Source organism: Schistocerca piceifrons, chromosome 2 (genome assembly GCF_021461385.2).
Source record: "Schistocerca piceifrons isolate TAMUIC-IGC-003096 chromosome 2, iqSchPice1.1, whole genome shotgun sequence".
Lineage (NCBI taxonomy): Eukaryota > Metazoa > Arthropoda > Insecta > Orthoptera > Acrididae > Schistocerca > Schistocerca piceifrons.
This window is the reverse complement of record NC_060139.1, coordinates 330,831,772-330,852,815: the sequence shown is the minus strand read 5'-3', so window position 1 is coordinate 330,852,815 and position 21,044 is coordinate 330,831,772. Positions and strand designations below refer to the sequence as shown.

Sequence of the window (21,044 nt, the reverse complement as noted above, 5' to 3'; positions counted from 1 at the left end):
CAGTGTGTTTAGTCTCTTAAGAAAGCACTTAGAGTAATGAATTGTTTTTCAAGGAAGAAACCTCTCAAATAAAAACAGGAAGGATGACGTGTTCTTGGACCCAATAGGTTAATGGACATTAATGTTTCTTGAATACTATAAAGATAATTAAAATTACCCTTGTAAATACTGGGAAGTAATGGTTATCTCAGCATGGTAAAATGGCTGTCAACTGTGCCTGTGCTTTTATTCACAGCTTTTGTACATGATGGGGAGGATTATTGGACATGTCACTAGCTGCAGTCAGCACAGAAATGCTACTACCTGTGCCACCCTGCATGAAACAAAAATGTAGTAGCAGCAAGAATGGAAACTGTATTTGGAACAACAACACATACAAAGTAGAGATTTTAAGTGCATAAGATGCTGCCCAAAACAGAAGAAAAGGTAATCGATTAAGAAACAAACGGTGAGCAAGATTTTTATGTGGAAATAAATAAATAGGGTAAAAAATTTAATTAAAAATGGTCGGTTGAATACAAATGTAAAATGAACAGGAAATAGTTATATATAAAAAAAAAACCAACAGAAAAAATTATTCCCTTCCTTAGTATTACTTGAAGTGGTGAAAATCAGAATAATAATTCAGATACAGGAACAACAAACAGAACCTTATAATTACGTCCACCAAGCAACTAGCAAAATGAGGCCTCATCCATATCTGCAATCTGGTCCAAAAATGTGAAATGGCCCTTCCCTCACCATATAAATCACACAGCATACACTTAAAATCCAATTTGCAAGCACTTATTCTATCAAAATTTGTGAAACTGGTGAATTAAAAAGGTACACAATATTTGTGGCAACTACAGGGAGGCACAAATTATGCGTAACTGCAACTGAATAAAAATATCGACTAGAATGATACTGAGAAAATATAGTTCTTAACAATTAGAAGCTAATTTCAATGATTATGGACACATACAGAAAGAATATTTTAAGCTAAAATCATGAGTTAGCATGAATGTTTTCAAATGTGAATAAATGAAAAGTTCAGCTGGAAATGACAAAATGAAGTTGAGTAAGAAATAAAGGTTGCAGAAAGATGAGGCATTTCAATTTGAGGCCCATAAGTCTTCAATGAATATTTATGTCAGCACCATTTACTAAAACCATGAGGCACTTTGATAGCAAATATGTGGATAAAACCACAAGCAAATGTTGCCGTAATGACATAATTTATTTACAAATTATGTTTTGCACAAAAAATTTATCAAATTCTTCTATCAACAGTCCACAAACAAAACAGAATTCACAGTACAACCTCATTTATTTGCCCTCACTTAAAGCATTTTATCATTCACATCAATTTTGGACTAAAAATTTGTTATTTTAAATTTCTTACATTAGAAAGAAGTTGTGGAAAAATATAACCAGCAATCAGTGACTGTAACACAACAATGACCACATTACTACAATGGATAAAGAAATTGTTATAGCATATACTTCTGCATCGCAGGAGGCAGACAGCCAGAGCAGAGGGGGAAGGTGAGGCGTGATCACACCCAAATAGCAATAAATGTCACGAGCAAATGCCATGCACCATCTCATCCGTATCATGAGGTCTGCAAGATCACTCCAAATGCAAATTTACTTATCAAGCAGTTGTCTGGCAATGGTGCTGTTAAATGCCAAACTTTGTTGCAAGAAAGTAGACTAAACTACCCTTAAAAATTGTACCAAAAGTGATAGTTATTGTTTGATGAATTTTAAATAAATCTGTTACTGCATATAATTATAACTTATTCAGTTGATAGGTTTTTCTCTTACATTATTTTTGTCCTCATTCATTTTCTGTTAATTTTTATTTGGAGTGTTTTATTCACTGGGTCACTTCCAGTCTCCCATGATCCTGTATCAGCTCTATCAATCATAATCAAACAATGGAAAGTCCACGATGGAATGACAACAATACACGAAGGATAAATTGCAACTCACCATACAGAGGAGGCATCGAGTTGCAGACAGGAACAATGAAAATGGCTGGTAAACTATTAAAGCTTTTAGACAAAGGTGGTCTCTAGCACCCTGAGACTGGTCATGTGTGTCAGTTGTGTTTGTATGAATGTGTATATGCTTTCTTCTGCAGAAGAACTTTGTGCAAATACCTTTAATAATTTATCACTCTTTTTCATTGTGCCTGTCTGCGACTCAGTGGCTCCTCTATATGGATCATAACATATACGAACGCAAGTCATTAATTACAGCAATAGTTAATAGAACTACATAATTTCTCAACTTCAGTACAAAAATATCCTACACAACTCTGTTGACAAGCATTGCTCGCGTGTCCACACACACACACACACACACACACACACACACACACACACACACACACACACACACACACACACAGTACCTACTTGCACAACCAGAAACCTTAGCATATAAGGCAATTTTAAACATTCATTCAGAATTTGCAGCTTGAGATCAGTGCTCCACCGCAGTTAGTGGAAAACACTTTTATCCCGCGTATAGGCAGAAAGAGCTCTGTGTTATACTTTATAATCTGGACTGTCTGCGTTGCACACAGGGTGATAACCTTTGCTTGTAAGCAAACATAAAAATAAGCATCTGAATTGTGGTGCAGGATACATACATGAAGAGACAAAATTTGTTTTAGATTGGAAACTTTCACATTAAGAAAAAAAGAGCAGAATACATAGACCTGCTATTCATAAATGACTGGAGTAGCACATTGTGATTATCTTTCACTTATTGTATCACACAAAAAATGAATTTCTGAAGTGATTTTGTAGTTGCACATTTGGACTTTGAATTCTTGTCAGTTTCAAAATGCATGCTTTTTATCAGATCACTCAAATGATATGAGGAGACTGGTCCATAATTTATCACATTATGTCAACAACAAATTATTACATACTATGCCAGTCTTAATGCTTCCTTTAAAAACCTGATAACAGGCCTGTGATGAAGCTTGCTGAACATCGTAAAAAGTCCCACTCTAATATTGCAAAATCTTCAGCACACAGCCTTTTAACAACAATGCTTTTTATGAATGGTCATAGTGGTAACATATTGTCTCAACAATACACGCTGCATTCTTGGAGCCAGAGAGCTCCATGAACAGTAAATCACAAAATGTTACTCATAGCCTAGTCAGCTTTACGTGGCTTGCGCTTTCGGACATTGGGGCTGCCTTCTTCTCTTACATCAGAGTCGGATTGTGATTCAATTCCCTCTTCTTCCTCTTCCTCCTCGTCATCATCCACAATATCATCTTTTATGTCATCGTCATCATCATCATCTTCTTCTTCCTACAAAAATAATACCCAAAAAAAACAAATGAAAATAGCTTAGTTTAGTATGTTAATTTGAAGTACTGAATTACTGACAAATTTCCCATAGAATCACTGTCATACTTTGACATTACAGTTTTGAGTACAAAAATAGGTGTGGACCAGCCACTTGTAGAAACTGGCAATATATGAAATGAATTTATATTAACATACTTCTCTCTCCATACAAACTCACCCACTTATCAAGGGGATAAGCACAATCTTGTGTACTTGTCCAAAACGACCATTTTTAACTACCGTTCTCTGATAACTGATTGAGAAACTAAACTCATTTAGTTAATTGACTTTTCAGTTCAATAAAGTAAAATTATGTTAATGGGTAAGTAGTGAGTTTGCAATAACTATTCGAACAGCAGCACAAACATTAAAAAAAAAAAAAAAATAATGTTACTCTCTAATCTCTCACATATCCTTGAAATAAAAATATTATTAAGGAAATAATAATAACAAAATTGTAAGACAGATAAAAAATTCAAAGGAACATATCAAAAACATCACAGAGTTCAGGATGCAATCATGTAGCCTCAATGCACACCGTCAGGTAAAAACGGGATAATTTCTGATAGGCATAAAGTGTATCAGATTATTGCAATTGGAAAGCAAAAGTAGAAGATCATGTCACTCATATTTGGACATTAAACTCCACCATTTACAGAATTTTTGAAAGAATGCAATACCAGAGTTATAGAAAAAAGATTATTTTAATACCAACTGAAATTGCAGCACAATGACTGACAGTCTGATGCGACTGATCTGATTTGATGCCAAGTAAACTTTTCAAATATTCAGCATTCATCAGACATTGCTTTACCAAACACATCAATCTCACAACAGATGTAACATGAATATGTCCAAATACAAATTTAATAAAAAGCCACATGGAAATAAAAAAATATTGTGTTCATCTTTTCAGTGGTTACATTTACTAACAACGAGATTAAAAAGAAAATAATGGAAAATTAAAGATCGAATAATGAGTCTGGCCTTAGCAGCTAGAAACAATGGTTGTGTGTGTGTGTGTGTGTGTGTGTGTGTGTGTGTGTGTGTGTGTGTGTGTGTGTGTGTGTGTGTAAGGGGGGGGGGGGCATAATTCTGAAGAGGAAAAAGGCCTTTTTGGCCAAAAGCTTACTTGGTTGGTTGGTTTGTTTGTTTTAAAGAGGGCAGAAGGCACCAAACTACAAGGTCATCAGTCCCTTGTTTCTAATAAAACAATACCACAAGTGTGAGAATAAAACAGACGACACACAACACAAAATGGAAAGAAAGGAAAAACCACAAGAACAAAGGAAAGGTAACGACTACTAAAAGGAACAAAAGAGAACAAGAAAACAGAGGGATGCTAGAAAAAGAAGAGAGTAAAACAAGATAGATTACAGTGGCTGGCCGACCACGAGAATAAAAAGGAAAAGCCAGCCACTCTGCAACACATTAAAACCTCCACCCTAAAAGCACTAGGGTGGAGGACACAGAGGGGCAAAGGACATGCGTTAAAACTTAGATCAAATGATTGAAAACCACCTTCACAAATAAAACTAAATCAGCCAATGAGGGTGTTGTCAGATAAAAAGAGCAGCAATGAGTCTGGTAACCCAAGGTTTCACTGCTGGGCAGTCAAAGTGGGACAGTGCATCAGAATAAGGGCCACTGTCAACCGGGCGCCGCACCGACACTGAGTTGGGTCTTCACGGCACAGGAGGTAACCGTGGGTCGCCCAAGTGAGGCCAATGCAGAGCCGGCATAGGACAACTGATTCCCTGTGAGAGGCATACATGGAAAACTTCCACACATTCGTACCCTGCGAGAGGCCCACATGGAAAACTCCCACACATTCATACTCTCCTCAATGACACGCAGTTTGTTGTGCATACTGTTATGCCATTCCATCTTCCAAAGTCGAAAAACCCTGCGGCGTAAGAACGCAGGTCAGGTTCAGAGACGCCCATCTCCAGAAGCAGTTTCCGCATAGCCTGTTTGGCCAGCCTTTCGTCCAGTTCGTTGCCTGAATGCCGACATGTCCTGGGGTCCAAACAAACACCAGTGAATGATAGGACCGATCCAGGGCATAGATGGACTCCTGGATGGACATCACCAAAGGATGGCGAGGGTAGCAACAGTCGACAGCTTGTAGGCTGCTCAAGGAGTCAGTACACAGAAGAAACAATTCCTTGGGGCATGAACGGATATACTGAAGTGCACGAGATATGGCTACCAACACTGCAGTGAATACACTGCAGCAATCGGGCAAGGAATGCTGTTCAATATGGCCTCTGTGGACAAAGGCGTAGCCAATATTACCATCAGCCAGTGAGCCATTGGTGCAAACCATTTCAGAGCCCGGAACTCTCAAAGAATCGAGAGGCAGTGACAGCGGAGAGCCGCAGGGTTAACGGAGTCCTAAGGGCCATGTGAAAGGTCCAGGCGATGCTTCAGCCTACAGCTACACCATGGAGGTGTACGTGAATGGGCCTCAAGGGGAGGTGGTACAGGCAAGGACTCCAGTTCAGACAGAAGCGATCGCACGCAAGCCACAATTGTTAGCCCTGACCTGGGCCGCCAATGCAGGTGGTGAACCTCCGTGATTGGGAAAAGACGACAATAATTAGGATGTTCAGGAGAGTTATGAATGTGTGCAATATAACTGGTGAGCAGTTGTGCACATCTGTTTTTCAATGGAGGGACTCCAGCCTCCACGAGTATGCTTGTCACCGGACTCTTCCTAAAAGCTCCTGTTGCTAGTCGAACTCTGCAATTGTGCAATGGGTCGAGCAAACGCAATGCTGCGGGCGCCACTGAACCATAAATAACACTCCCACAGTCAAGGCAGGATTGACCAAGGGCTCTGTAGAGCTGCAGCAGTGTGGAGCGATCTGCACCCCAGTTGGTGTTGCTCAGGCAGCGGAGGGCATTGAGGTGCCGCCAACGCTTCCATTTAAGCTGACGAAGTTGAGGAAACCAAGTCAAACTAGCGTTGAAAACCAGACCTAAGAATCGATATGTCTCCACTACAGTGAGTTCATCATAATTAAGGTAAAGTGCTGGTTCCGGATGAACGGTACGGTGCTGGCAGAATAGCATGACGCACGTCTTCATGGCGAAAAACTGGAAGCCATGGGCTAGAGCCCATGACTGCGTCTTGTGGATGGCTCCCTGTAAGTGACGCTCAGCAACACCAGGACTGGAGCAGCCATACAAAATGCAGAAGTCGTCTGCATACAGAGAAGGTGAGACGGAGGGCCCGACAGCAGCTGCTAGACTGTTAATGGCTACTAAAAATAGAGACACACTCAATACAGAGCCCTGCAGGACTCCATTCTCCTGGATATGGATGGAATTATGGGAGGCACCAACTTATACATGGAAAGTATGGAGTGACAAGAAGTTTTGGATAAAAATTGGGTGTGGGCCCTGAAGACCCCACTCATACAATGTGGCAAGGATATGATGTCGCCAAGTCGTGTCGTATGCTTTACTTAAGTCAAAAAAGATGGCAACCAGGTGCTGGCATCTGGAAAAAGCTGTTCAGATGGCAGACTCACGGGACACAAGATTATCAGTGGTCGAGCGACCCTGGTGGAAGCTGCCCTGACATGGAGCTAGTAGGCCTCGTGACTCCAGGACACAACCCAACCGCCGACACACCACACGTTCCAGCAGCTTACAAAGAATGTTGGTGAGGCTAATGGCCAATAGCTTATCCACATCAAGTGGGTTTTAACTGGGTTTGAGCATTGCGATGGAGAGACGCCATCGCACCAGATCTGGTTGAAGATGATGAGGGTATGTTGCTTGCACTCAGATAAGAGATGTTTAATCATCTGGCTGTGGATCTGATCAGGCCCAGGAGCTGTGTCGGGGTAATGTGCAAGGGCACTGAGGAGCTGGGTGTTACAGGATTCACAGTTGCTTATAGTGAATGAGAGGACTTTCCCATCCAGCCACCATTTTAGAGTGCAAAAGGCCAGGGGGAGTACTTCTCTGATGCAAAGTGCTCGGCAAAGTGCTCGGCAAAGTGCTCGGCAAAGTGCTCGGCAAAGTGCTCGGCAAAGTGCTCGGCAAAGTGCTCGGCAAAGTGCTCGGCAAAGTGCTCGGCAAAGTGCTCGGCAAAGTGCTCGGCAAAGTGCTCGGCAAAGTGCTCGGCAAAGTGCTCGGCAAAGTGCTCGGCAAAGTGCTCGGCAAAGTGCTCGGCAAAGTGCTCGGCAAAGTGCTCGGCAAAGTGCTCGGCAAAGTGCTCGGCAAAGTGCTCGGCAAAGTGCTCGGCAAAGTGCTCGGCAAAGTGCTCGGCAAAGTGCTCGGCAATCATATTGCGTCTGTAGATAACACACCATTTATGGTAATACCGGGATCGCCTGTTGGGGTCTGGTACCCAAAAATAAGTTTGATTTTTACCCAGACTTAGGAAGGTGACGTATGGCACCCAATGGTTGAGACGTACCCCTCCCAACATTCCCGCTTCCATCATCTGATAAGTTGGCAAATGCGGGCATGGAGCCATTTAAAGGCTATGAGGTGATGCAGGGAAGGGTGCCATTTATGCCGCTGTACAGCTTGCCAACGCTCCTTAATTGCTTCAGTGACTTCTGGGGACCCCCAAAGGATTGCCTCACACTGGCGGCAACCTAAACAGTAAGGGATCACGTTTTCTGCCACAGAAACAACTGTTGTAGTCACCTGCTCAACCATCACATCTATGTTACCGTGTGAAGATTCAACGGTGACAGCAGAGGTGGAAGTTTCCCAGTCCGCCTTGTTTAAAGCCCACCTAGGTAGGCATCCGTGGGTTGATACCGGGGCAGTGACAGGAAGATGGGGAAGTGGTCACTACCACACAGGTCATCATGTGCTCTCCAATGGATAGATGGGAGAAGTCCTGGGCTGCAATTTGATAAATGAATGGCTGAGTAACTACCATGAGCCACAATGAAATGTGTGGCGGCGCCAGTATTTATGAGGCAGATGTTGAACTGAGACAGTAAAGTTTCGACATCTCTTACCTGGCCAGGAAGCACAGTGCCACCCCACAAGGGGTCATGGGTGTTAAAATCTCCCAAAAGTAGGAAAGGTTTAGGGAGTTGATCAATCAGTGCAGCTAATACATTCAGGGTTCCTGCACAACCTGGAGGAAGATATACATTGCAGACAATTATTTCCTGTGTTGTCCTCATTCCAACAGCCACAGCTTCAGGAGGGGTTTGAAGGGGCACAGTTTCACTATAGACTGAGTTTAGGACATAAACGCAAACTAAACCTGACACTATTATAGTTACTACGGTTCCTGTAATATCCCTTATAGCCACAGAGGGCAGGGGTCTGCATTGCCGGGAACCAGGTTTCCTGGAGGGCACTGCAGGTAACATGTGTAAAGCTTAACAGTTGCCGTAGCTCAGCCAGGTGGTGGAAAAAAATCACCGCAATTCCACTGGAGGATGATGTCATCGTGAGACTGGGAAGGCATGGAACATTCAATGAGGCAGTTTACGCCTCAGCGTCACCTGCTGCCACCGACTTTTTGCCTGAGCAGTCTATATCCATTGTGTCTGAGGGTCTGGCGAGATCTAGGTTCTCAGCGATCTCCACCTCATCCTCAGATGCAGAGCTTGTAGGTAGCGGTGGTGTGGGTGCCACCGCAATTTCCTTGGTCTTAGGGCTCATTGTTTTGGATCTCTCTCGTTGCTCCTTGGGTTTCCCTGGCTGAGAGGACTTCATGGCTCAATCTCCGGGACTGAGGATGAGTGTGAAGCCCTACGATCAGCTGCTTTTGAGATCTTCAGCCACTGGTGGGTGTCATCTTTCCCACTAGCAGAAACCTGGGAAAGGAGTGACCCAAGGGACCCATTCCTAGTGAGAGAAGCTGAAGAAGGCTTATGTTTCTCCAGCTTAGAAGTGGGGACGGACGTCCCCGATGGTTGGGGTGGGGAGGCGGGGGTGCTGCTGCCGAAGTAGGTCGGGCGGGAGCAACAGGGAGGGAAGTGCCTCCCACTATCAAGGGGGCAGGTGTAGTCTTCCAGTTCTGAGAGGTGACTGGGGTTGGCGGAGCTGATGGTGCCAGAACTGTTGTAGTAGTGGCATAAGACGATGTCATACATACAGGATGCAGATGTTCAAATTTTCTCTTAGCTTCAGTGTAGGTCAGTCAGTCGAGGGTTTTGTGCTCCATGATTTTCCTTCCTTTCTGGAGAATCCTGTAGTCTGGCAATGGTGCTCTCTTCAGTTGACACAGATAGGAGGCGGAGCACATGGAGCATTGGGATGTGCTGGGTGTACGCAATCTCAACATGTGATGTTGGAAGTGCAGTGGGAAGACATATGGCAAACTTCCAGTACTTAAAGCACTGCATCGGGCAAGGGATATATGGCTTGACATCATAGCAGTAGACCATCACCTCGACCTTCTCGAGCAGTGTATTACCCTCGAAGGCCAAGATGAAGGCATCAGTGGCAACCTGATTATCCCTCGGAAACCCAGTGTACACACCGGACGAAATGTACACCTCACTGCTGTAAATTGGCGCGCAGCTCATTGTCAGACTGCAAAAGAAGGTCCCTGTGAAATATGATACCCTGAACCATATTTAAGCTCTTATGGGGCATCATGGTTACAGAAACATCCCCCAGCTTGTCACAAATGAGTAACATCCGTGACTGGGCAGAGGATGTTGTTTAGATCAAGACTGACCCAGATCTAATTTTGGACAATCGCTCCACTTCCCCAAACTTGTTCTCTAAATGATCAACAAAAAACTGAGGCTTCATTGTTGTGGAAGATTCCCCACCAGCTATCGAACATACAAGGTACTGGGACAAATAAGATCCTCCTGTGGTGTGGGCAGGGAGGGGAATGATTTGGGGTTATACTCCTACCCATTGAATTGAGCTCGTAAATGCTTAGAGACTGCTGGTGTTTCACCACCAGCAAAAGTAGATGGACTACGCTTCATCGCGTGTCATCCGCCCTGATGCCACCCACTGACCAGTGGCCCTCCCCACAGGCACCACCCAGCCACAGCACCACAGCAAAGGCCACCGGGCAGGATGGCCATTGCCGGGAGTCCCGATGCCCCAGGGGGATGGGCATCTACCCCTTGGCATATGTGGGGAGTTAACAGTGCAGACATCAGCAGAGCGATCCCAGTATGGTCAGGGGGCTACAATCAACAGGGTACATGGCGGCCCCACCACAAGACTGGCTACCATGCTGGATATCAAGTGGAAAGAAGTCCATGGTCATCATCAACACAGAAAGCAACACTGCATAGTGCATAGTGGAAAACGCACAGGACTGAAATGCGACGACGAGAAAGTGGGCTAAAGATCTCAATGCACGACGGACACGGTGCACCATGTAAGGCACCCTTCCCCAATTGGCTCACTCTTTGGGAAAATTTTGAAGAATGGAGGTCAAACCCTACAGGGGACCATCACATAAAGGCCAAAAGAGGCGGAACTCCTTTTGGTCGCCTCTTACAGGCAGGAGAGCTTCTGTAAAGTTTGGAGGATAGGAGACGAGGTACTGGCAGAAGTGAAGCTGTGACGACGGGGCGTGAGTCATGCTTGGGTAGCTCAGTTGGTAGAGCACTTGCCCGCGAAAGGCAAACGTCCCGAGTTCGAGTCTCGGCCCGGCACACAGTTTTAATCTACCAGGGAGTTTCATATCAGCGCACACTCCGCTGCAGAGTGAAAATCTCATTCTGGAGACATCATCGTGTTGCAGAACATGCTCTACATAATGACAGTCACGACCTCCGTGCCTGTTTCACCACACGTGCCATCTGGATTCTTCCCCCAGATACCAGTTTCTCAGAACTCCTCATTCCATTTCTGCATTTATTCAAACTAACTATCCCTTTCTTCACTCAATTTTAGTTTCCGAAATATAGCCATCTCCCCTTCCACCTCTGTTGCACACGATGTATATAGCTTTTCACTCTTATTATCTTGTGCACGGTGTTTTAGTAGTAATTACCCTGTCTTCCACCTTTAAGCTCTCAGGAGCTCTCAGGTTTTCAAATCACGTCTGGTGCAATCCCCAACAATCATTATTTCCTTCTCAGCCTATCCAGTAGGTCTAACAACCCAGGGTTCTGGGTGACTTTTCTGAACTGTACCCCTTTCCGTAAACCTGTCTAGTCCTTTTCCTTCACCCCTCTTCCTTCCCCTTGAACTCTTCTGCTGAAGGAGCCACTGGCTCCAAAAGTTTGTAAAGCCGTCACTTGGTGAGTAGATTTTTTTATCTAATACAGCAGATACTAAGAGGAGATGAAGTAGTTTACAACAGCCAGAAATATCACCTCAATGTCTTTCCACTGTGGACGCCACAGACATATTGCAATCTAAATATATAACCTACAAGTTGGTGTACGGTGGTGAGTACATGTACGACTATTAGTCACTTCCTTTGCTATTCCAATTGCAAACGAAGCGAGGAAAAAAGCAACTCTATAAGCCTCTGTAAAAGCCCTACTTTTGCTTATGTTGTCTTCACAGTCCTTCCGCAAAATTTACATTTGCAGCAGCAGAATTGTTCTGCAATCAGATGCAAATGTGTGTTCTCTAAAGTTTCTCAATTATGTTTTGTGAGATCATCATTATCTTCCCTCTAGGGGTTCCCATTTGAGTTCACTAAGTGTCTACTTAACAGTCACAAATTGATCAAAACTACTGGTAGCAATCTAGCAGTACACCTCTGGATTCCTTCGATATCTTCCTTTAATCTGGCCTAGTGGGGATCCCAAACACTTATGCAGTAGTCATGAATGGACCACATAAGTGTTCTGTATGTTGTCTTCTTTGCAGACAAGCTATATTTTTCTAAAACTCTCCCAATACACCAAAACCAACCTGTCATCTTCCACATTACTGTCCTTACATGCTCAGTTCATTTCATATTGTTGAAATGTTATGCATAGATACTTAATTGATGCGACAGTGTCAAGCATTACAGGATTGTTTTTCCCACTATTCATTTGCATTATTTTACATTTTTCCAAGATTAGAGCTAGCTGCCATCCATTATTCAAAACAGAGATTCTGCCCAAGTCATCCAATATCCTTCTACAGTTACTCACTGATAAAACATTCCTATATCTTACAGCATCATCAACAAAAAGCAGCAGATTGCTGCTCTCACTATCCATAAGATTATTAATGTATAAAGATAACAAGGGTGTTCTATCACATTCTCCTCGGGCGTTCCAGATGATACCCACGTCTGATTAAAACTTGCCAATGAAGACAATGTGTTGGGTTCCATTACTTAAGAGGTTTTTGAGTACCTGGCATAGCCGGAAACTTAATCTGAATGCTCGGACTTTTGTTAAGTCTGCAGTGGAGCACCATGTCAAGCGATTTTCAAAAATCTAGGAACATGGAATCTGCTTTCTGTCCTTCATCCATGGTTCTGCAGGGTATTGGGCAAGAAAAGGGCGAGCTGAGTCTCTTATGAGCAATGCTGTCTAAATCTGAGTCGATTTTGAACAGAAGCTTTTCTGTTTCAAGAAAATTTATTATATTCAAAATGAGAATATGTTCAACAATTTTGCGGGCAAACTGATGTTAAGGATATAGATCTAGTTTTGCATGTCAGTTCTTTTCACCCTTCTTATATATGGAAGCCACTGCACTTTTTTCCAGTTGTTTGGGACTGCGCATTGGATGAGGGATTTAGAATAAATGTAAGCTAAGTAAGTGGCCAATGCCATTGAGTACTCTACGTCAAGCCGATCTGGAATTCTATCTAAACCTGGCAACTTAATATATATTAACTGCTTCTCAGTGCTCGAGATATCTATTACAGTGTCTTCCATATGGGAGTCTGCGTGACAGTCAAAAAATGGTAGGTCTGTATGATCCTCTTGCTTGAAAGACTTTTTTAACACTTAGCGTGCAGTTGACGATATATTATGTTGACTGCAGGAAATGGGAATGTGTGGCATCACACCAGTTACAATGATATTCCACAGTGTCATTTTTACAGCTTCCAGAATCATCTGAAGTATGCAGGCTTTTTATATGACAGTAGCAATATCTTTTGAATAGTACAATACTTTTGAAACCTTTGTTACTGCCTCTTGCTTCATAAGCATTAGATGATGTTCGAGGTCTTTAAGTTTTCTGCACTATATGTGTGCCTTTATGTTGATTGTGTGTTCAAAATGTGCAGTGAAGAGGAGAAACATTTGGAGAAAATTATTTACAAAGCCTTGACAAGTCTACAGATGATGAAAATGAAGCATTTGATGATTCAGATTATGTCCTCTAAAAATGGCAGTAATTCTATACTTTCTTGAAGATAAGTTGCTGCATACGTTTATCATATTTTCACAAACTGCGTTTTCATGAAGGATACATATCATACATATCAACAAATGAATGCAAGCATAAGGGCCCAGTGAATATAATGTGGGACTGTGTTATCCCTCCATGTTTCAGTTTGCATCAAACTGTACTAAACTATGATTGCAAAATTTTGCTTTGATATTGTGCTTTAAATGTTAACCGAGATGTAAACTGGATGCAAAAGAAATCTGAACAGAAAGATTGGGTGTTTGCTTAATAGTTGAATTTCTTATTTTTTATGATAATTACTGTTAAATTGAAGTTTTGTCTGCATATTCCAGATTTAGCATTAGTAGTATCAAAGTATGTCTATTTAAAGTCTAAAGCCTAATAAATAAATAAATATTTTGAAATTTAAATTACATATTTCTACATACAAATTTCAACTTCATGAAAACCAGACATTTTAGCCAGTCCACCAAGGCCAAGGCATGAAGCTTTACTGTATGATTAAATGATGATGGCGTCCTATCGGGTAAAATATTCCGGAGGTAAAATAGTCCCCCATTCGAATCTCCGGGCGGGGACTAATCAAGAGGATGTCGTTATCAGGAGAAAGACAACTGGCGTTCTACGGATCGGAGCATGGAATGTCAGATCCCTTAATCGGGCAGGTAGGTTAGAAAATTTAAAAAGGGAAATGGATAGGTTAAAGTTAGATATAGTGGGAATTAGTGAAGTTCGGTGGCAGGAGGAACAAGTCTTCTGGTCAGGTGACTACAGGGTTATAAACACAAAGTCAAATAGGGGTAATGCAGGAGTAGGTTTAATAATGAATAGAAAAATAGGCATGTGGGTAAGCTACTACAAACAACATAGTGAACGCATTATTGTGGCCAAGATAGATACAAAGCCCACACCTACTACAGTAGTACAAGTTTATATGCCAACTAGCTCTGCAGATGATGAAGAAATTGAAGAAATGTATAATGAAATAAAAGAAATTATTCAGATAGTGAAGGGAGATGAAAATTTAATAATCATGGGTGACTGGAATTCGAGTGTAGGAAAAGGGAGAGAAGGAAACGTAGTAGGTGAATATGGATTCGGGCTAAGAAATGAAAGAGGTAGCCGCCTGGTAGAATTTTGCACAGAGCACAACTTAATCATAGCTAACACTTGGTTTAAGAATCATGATAGAAGGTTGCACACATGGAAGAATCCTGGAAATACTAGAAGGTATCAGATGGATTATATAATGGTAAGACAGAGATTTAGTAACCAGGTATTAAATTGTAAGACATTTCCAGGGGCAGATGTGGACTGACCACAATCTGTTGGTTATGAACTGTACATTAAAACTGAAGAAACTGCAAAAAGGTGGGAATTTAAGGAGATGGGACCTGGATAAACTAAAAGAACCAGAGGTTGTACAGAGATTCAGGGAGAGCATAAGGGAGCAATTGACAGGAATGGGGGAAAGAAATACAGTAGAAGAAGAATGGGTAGCTTTGAGGGATGAAGTAGTGAAGGCAGCAGAGGATCAAGTAGGTAAAAAGACGAGGGCTAGTAGAAATCCTTGGGTAACAGAAGAAATATTGAATTTAATTCATGAAAGGAGAAAATATAAAAATGCAGTAAATGAACCAGGCAAAAAGGAATACCAACATCTCAAAAATGAGATCAACAGGAAGTGCAAAATGGCTAAGCAGGGATGGCTAGAGGACAAATATAAGGATGTAGAGGCTTATCTCACTAGGGGTTAGATAGATACTGCCTACAGGAAAATTAGAGAGACCTTTGGAGATAAGAGAACCACTTGTATGAAGATCAAGAGCTCAGATGGAAACCCAGTTCTAAGCAAAGAAGGGAAAGCAGAAAGTTGGAAGGAGTATATAGAGGGTCTATACAAGGGCGATGTACTTGAGGACAATATTATGGAAATGGAAGAGGATGTAGATGAAGATGAAGATGAAATGGAGATACGATACTGCGTGAAGAGTTTGACAGAGCACTGAAAGACCTGAGTCGAAACAAGGCCCCCGGAGTACACAACATTCCATTGGAACTACTGATAGCCTTGGGAGAGCCAGTCCTGACAAAACTGTACCATCTGGTGAGCAAGATGTATGAAACAGGCGAAATACCCTCAGACTTCAAGAAGAATATAATAATTCCAATTTCAAAGAAAGCAGGTGTTGACAGGTGTGAAAATTACCGAACAATCAGTTTAATAAGCCACAGCTGCAAAATACTAACGCGAATTCTTTACAGACGAATGGAAAAACTAGTAGAAGCCGACCTCGGGGAAGATCAGTTTGGATTCCATAGAAATACTGGAACAGGTAAGGCAATACTGACCTTACGACTTATCTTAGAAGAAAGATTAAGGAAAGGCAAACCTAAGTTTCTAGCATTTATAGACTTAGAGAAAGCTTTTGACAATGTTGACTGGAATACTCTCTTTCAAATTCTAAAGGTGGCAGGGGTAAAATACAGGGAGCGAAAGGCTATTTACAATTTGTACAGAAACCAGATGGTAGTTATAAAGAGTCGAGGGGCATGAAAGGGAAGCAGTGGTTGGGAAGGGAGTGAGACAGGGTTGTATCCTCTCCCCGATGTTATTCAATCTGTATATTGAGCAAGCAGTAAAGGAAACAAAAGAAAAATTCAGAGTAGGTATTAAAATCCATGGAGAAGAAATAAAAACTTTGAGGTTCACCGATGACATTGTAATTCTGTTAGAGACAGCAAAGGACTTGGAAGAGCAGTTGAACGGAATGGATGGTGTCTTGAAGGGAGGATATAAGATGAACATCAACAAAAGCAAAACGAGGATAATGGAATGTAGTCAAATTAAGTCGGGTGATGCTGAGGGAATTAGATTAGGAAATGAGACACCTAAAGTAGTAAAGGAGTTTTGCTATTTAGGGAGTAAAATAACCGATGATGGTCGAAGTAGAGAGGATATAAAATGTAGACTGGCAATGGCAAGGAAAGCGTTTCTGAAGAAGAGAAATTTGTTAACATCGAGGATAGATTTAAGTATCAGGAAGTCGTTTCTGAAAGTATTTGTATGGCGTGTAGCCATGTATGGAAGTGAAACATGGACGATAAATAGTTTGGACAAGAAGAGAATAGAAGCTTTTGAAATGTGGTGCTACAGAAGAATGCTGAAGATTAGGTGGGTAGATCACATAACTAATGAGGAAGTATTGAATATGATTGGGGAGAAGAGAAGTTTGTGGCACAACTTGACCAGAAGAAGGGATCGGTTGGTAGGACATGTTCTGAGGCATCAAGGGATCACCAATTTAGTATTGGAGGGCAGTGTGGAGGGTAAAAATTTTAGAGGGAGACCAAGAGATGAATACACTAAGCAGATTCAGAAGGATGTAGGTTGCAGTAGGTACTGGGAGATGATGAAGCTTGCACAGGATAGAGTAGCATGGAGAGCTGCATCAAACCAGTCTCAGGACTGAAGACCACAACAACAACAACCAAGGCCAACGAAACAAACACTCCGAGTATTAAATGCAAGACAACTTCAGTTTTCATTTTGCTGTCTTCTATTGCCATACAAGATTGGTTGACAAGTAATGGGGTAGAAACCTTCGACTACTTAGTAGTTTTATGTAGAACAACAATTTTCTTGGATTCTTGGCAAGATCCTTTGCTGAGGTAAGATGGTGGAAGTAATTGTATGCTTTACACCTTTTTTTAATGTACTAATTTCTATTACCTTTTCCCTATCAACATCTCCACCTTTTTTATCCAATAGTGCATCAAACCACAGTCATTAAGCCACAGTGGATCTTTTCTGCCCTTAATCCACTTACTCAGCACATACCTTTCCAGAGTGCAATTTACAATCAGTTTAAACTTTGCCTGTAATTCCTCTACATCCATTACATTGGAAATAATGATTTCCATTCACTGACAAAGAAAGATTGTACCGACTTCTTATCTGCTTTTTCCAGCATTCCCCTACCTTCCTGACGGATTTATTCACTTCAGTAACCATTATCACTATGATGACATAAGAATCGCTAATTCCTGTCTATACTGACACTGTTGATAAAGTCATATCTGTTTGTAGCTTTCAAGGAACTCCTTGACAGAACACAGCAGTGTGGATGAAATCTTAGTCACCACTGCATTAAATGATATTGCTGCTGAACAGAGGGAAGATGCAACACTGTTGAAAATCATATAATCCTTGGAGGAGGAACTGACCCAAGGAGTGCATAAACTGATTAATGGAACATTGTATAGGAAGATCTATGATCCACTGGAACACAAATGGTTGATTGTTTTCCCAGTTTACATACAGCCAGCCATCCTGAAGTGTTTCCACGACATACCAACATCATGTCATGACTGAGCAGTGAAGGGCTCTTCACAGAATCGAACACTCCAAATCTATATTTTAGGAGGCACCCGAAGTTGACAAAGTGGACTCCATGGGTAACAGTCTACACTGACCACCTCACCCATTACACTGCAATACCTGTGCCATCTACCAAACCTCAGGAAATTGCAGTATTCCTTGTTCGAGACAATTTTGAAGCACAGGGCAACCCGTGTGATGACCTATGACTGTGAAAAAGTTTTCCAGTTGAGACTAGTATCAGAGGTAATTTTACATCGTGACATCAACATGCTGACAACTGTACCACCAAGAGACAGAGTCTCACAGAATTCTTTAATTAGATGTTTGCATATAAACTCTCAGTATATGTTTACATCCAACAGAGAGACGGGGATACAATGCTGTCCATGTGACATTTGCTTACGACACAGGAAAGCAAGACATTACAGACTTCACTCAGTTCCTTCTGCTCCACAGTTGCGAGCCCGCAACAACAATGGATACACAGTTCCCATTTAAACTGGACAATACTGAGGATGACTACATGAAACACCTTATCACCTGGACTGAAGAAGCAAGATGGCTGGCTTGCATGTGGACCCTGGATGCCAAGAAGGAAGAAGAATACTATAGCACCAAACACCCACCAGACAGATACAGCTATGGAACATATTCATTTTATGCCTGTGCAGAAGGGGAGACTATCAGGGAAATTACGGAAGTAATACTATGGGTCATATCATATCCTTCGTCAATTGTTGAAATTATATATGAAGTTGAGGATTATGACACTTTGTCAAGAAGACAAACACACAGATGCCGTCCACATCCTCTGTACAAAGCCTTACTAAAGTCCTCAGGCACAGATCAACTATGGAGGCTTCTCGTTCAAAGAAACTGAATGCCCACTCAATCGCGAAAATACAACAGGAGAGGCTACCTTTGACGCTCGTCACAGCAAAGAGGATGTGACAATAAGACCCAAAAGCGAGGATCCTCCACCAATGCCATGACGTACATCTGGGATGGTGTAGTCGGCTCCTATGAGAACTTCTGAAACAGCAGTCACTGTTTCTGCAGTAGAAGGGACAAGGCCACGAGCAATGCTGCTGGTCGCTGGTTGGCGCGCTGCATGTCACCGGTTCAAATCCAATCATCAGCACTATTTTTATTTGCTATTTATCATTTCTAGAAGGTTATCTGCAATTCTGATGTTTGTATATTCTGGAATATTCAGTGCTTGTATAAACAACATTACCCCCTGTCCAGAGGAAGTTCTGTTCTGTCTGTAAATTTCTGTTCATAATAAATATGTTTTCAGTCTAAGTGTTGTACTTCACTGATGACTGCTTTCTCATTTGGATTTCACTGTGGTTACAATATGAAAATATCCGAATTTACTTCCTCCTCCCTCCACACAAACCATTTAATTGATGTGTACAGTCTTGTGTCAGAGTGCAGTATGATGATGACAGAAGTCTATTTGGAAACCCAAGAGGTCGGAAAACAATTTTGAATTAAGATTTCAATTGCTTTAATTTACTTTAATTGAAAATGGACAGTCCAAAATTTTCAATAATGAGAATTATTTGACACTCATTTTTGATGATGATTTAAGAGAGAGAACCCTTCTTGAATGGCACCAGTATCTTTGAGAAAAACGAAAATTTCCTTCACGAAGACGACTTTAAATCTCCATCTGCACTCTTATTCTGATTCTTTTTTAACAACACTAAAAGACCACACTGTCAAACAGTTGGAAATTCAGCACTCACTGTGTGTGTTTCACTTCATGGTAAGTATTTAAGAATATTATACAACCCATCAGTTGTTATCAGTGACATTATCAATCAGTAAGGGGACTATGACACCACACAGTTATATGAATTTTAACTAAGAAACTATCATAATCCCTATGGGAATATAGGTATATTAGGACGGAATACTCTTGGTATTAATGTCTTCAAACACTTTAAAAACTTGAAAATCAGACAGTCACAGTAAAAAGGGTTCTTTATTGGTGATATAATTACAACTATGGCAAGAAAAATATATAAAAAACAAGGAGTGTCATGAAAATTAGTTGGCTTCATTAAATCACAATGAATTCATTACCTTGACCTGCTCACAACAAAACTGTCACTTTCCAACACAACCTACACCTGGGACTAAGCAACGGGACAAAGTGGTAAGATAAGACTGTCGTACATGAGGTCGACTGTCCCAATTCCTGTCCAGCCATCCAAATTTAAGCTGTCCATAGTTTCCCCAAATCAATTTTAGCCTATGGTGGGTTGGTTCTTTTCAAAAGGACAAGCCAATTTCCCTCCGCAGTTAAATATTGTGTTCCATCTGTAATGACCCATCATCAATGGGACATTAAACCCAAATCTTCCCCTCTTTTTCAGATCTCTGGATAAACTACAGACCAGTGTTTCACCAATATCTACATTTTAAAAAATTAAAACACTGGTCAAACCAGAACAATCTTTAATAGACCCCGTCTCATGTTACTTCTGATGTCTTTCAGGAATACGATTTGTTCAAGCTATATTTTTCTACTGCTACGGCCTTTCCCACCGTAAGACGCTGTTTAATTTTTTCTTTGTTGCGCAGCTGGTTTTGATAAAACCAGCACAGATTTTTGTTAACAGCATGAGTTATATAAAAAACAATGCCAAAAATATTTATAAATTATGTTTACTTGTTATGTGAGGGTAGATGCATGGGTAATAACTGTTTAGCTGACATTCAAGAAAAAACAATGTTTTTTTTCACTTTTTACACAAACTAAGCTTATTTTCACATTCCTTTTCTTTCTTTTTCACCATATTACCTGGACTCCTAATTTCTAATACCCAATTTTCATTTGCTCTTACTTTGCACAGGTCAAATGTTATAGTAGGGGGAAGCAAACACGGTGACCAAAGAGTGAATGTAAGTTCTTTGCTTCCTTGTAGGAAGTATTTAGCTCACTTTCTGATTCATCACCCACTGTTGCCTTGGTGTCATTTCTACAGTAGTCACAATCCAAATAT

The 21,044-nt window shown here is 41.4% G+C and overlaps 1 protein-coding gene across 1 annotated transcript in view; it reads right to left on the bottom strand.

The window, feature by feature from the left end:
- Window positions 1–556: 556 nt before the first annotated feature.
- Window positions 557–21,044, bottom strand: part of LOC124775028 (thioredoxin-related transmembrane protein 1) — a 52,853-nt gene continuing 32,365 nt past the window's right edge. Inside the window, exon 6 of the mRNA XM_047249796.1 lies at window positions 557–3,320. Within this exon, the coding sequence (XP_047105752.1) occupies window positions 3,159–3,320 (162 nt within the window). The 3' untranslated portion in view covers window positions 557–3,158. The remainder of the gene's footprint in view (window positions 3,321–21,044) is intronic.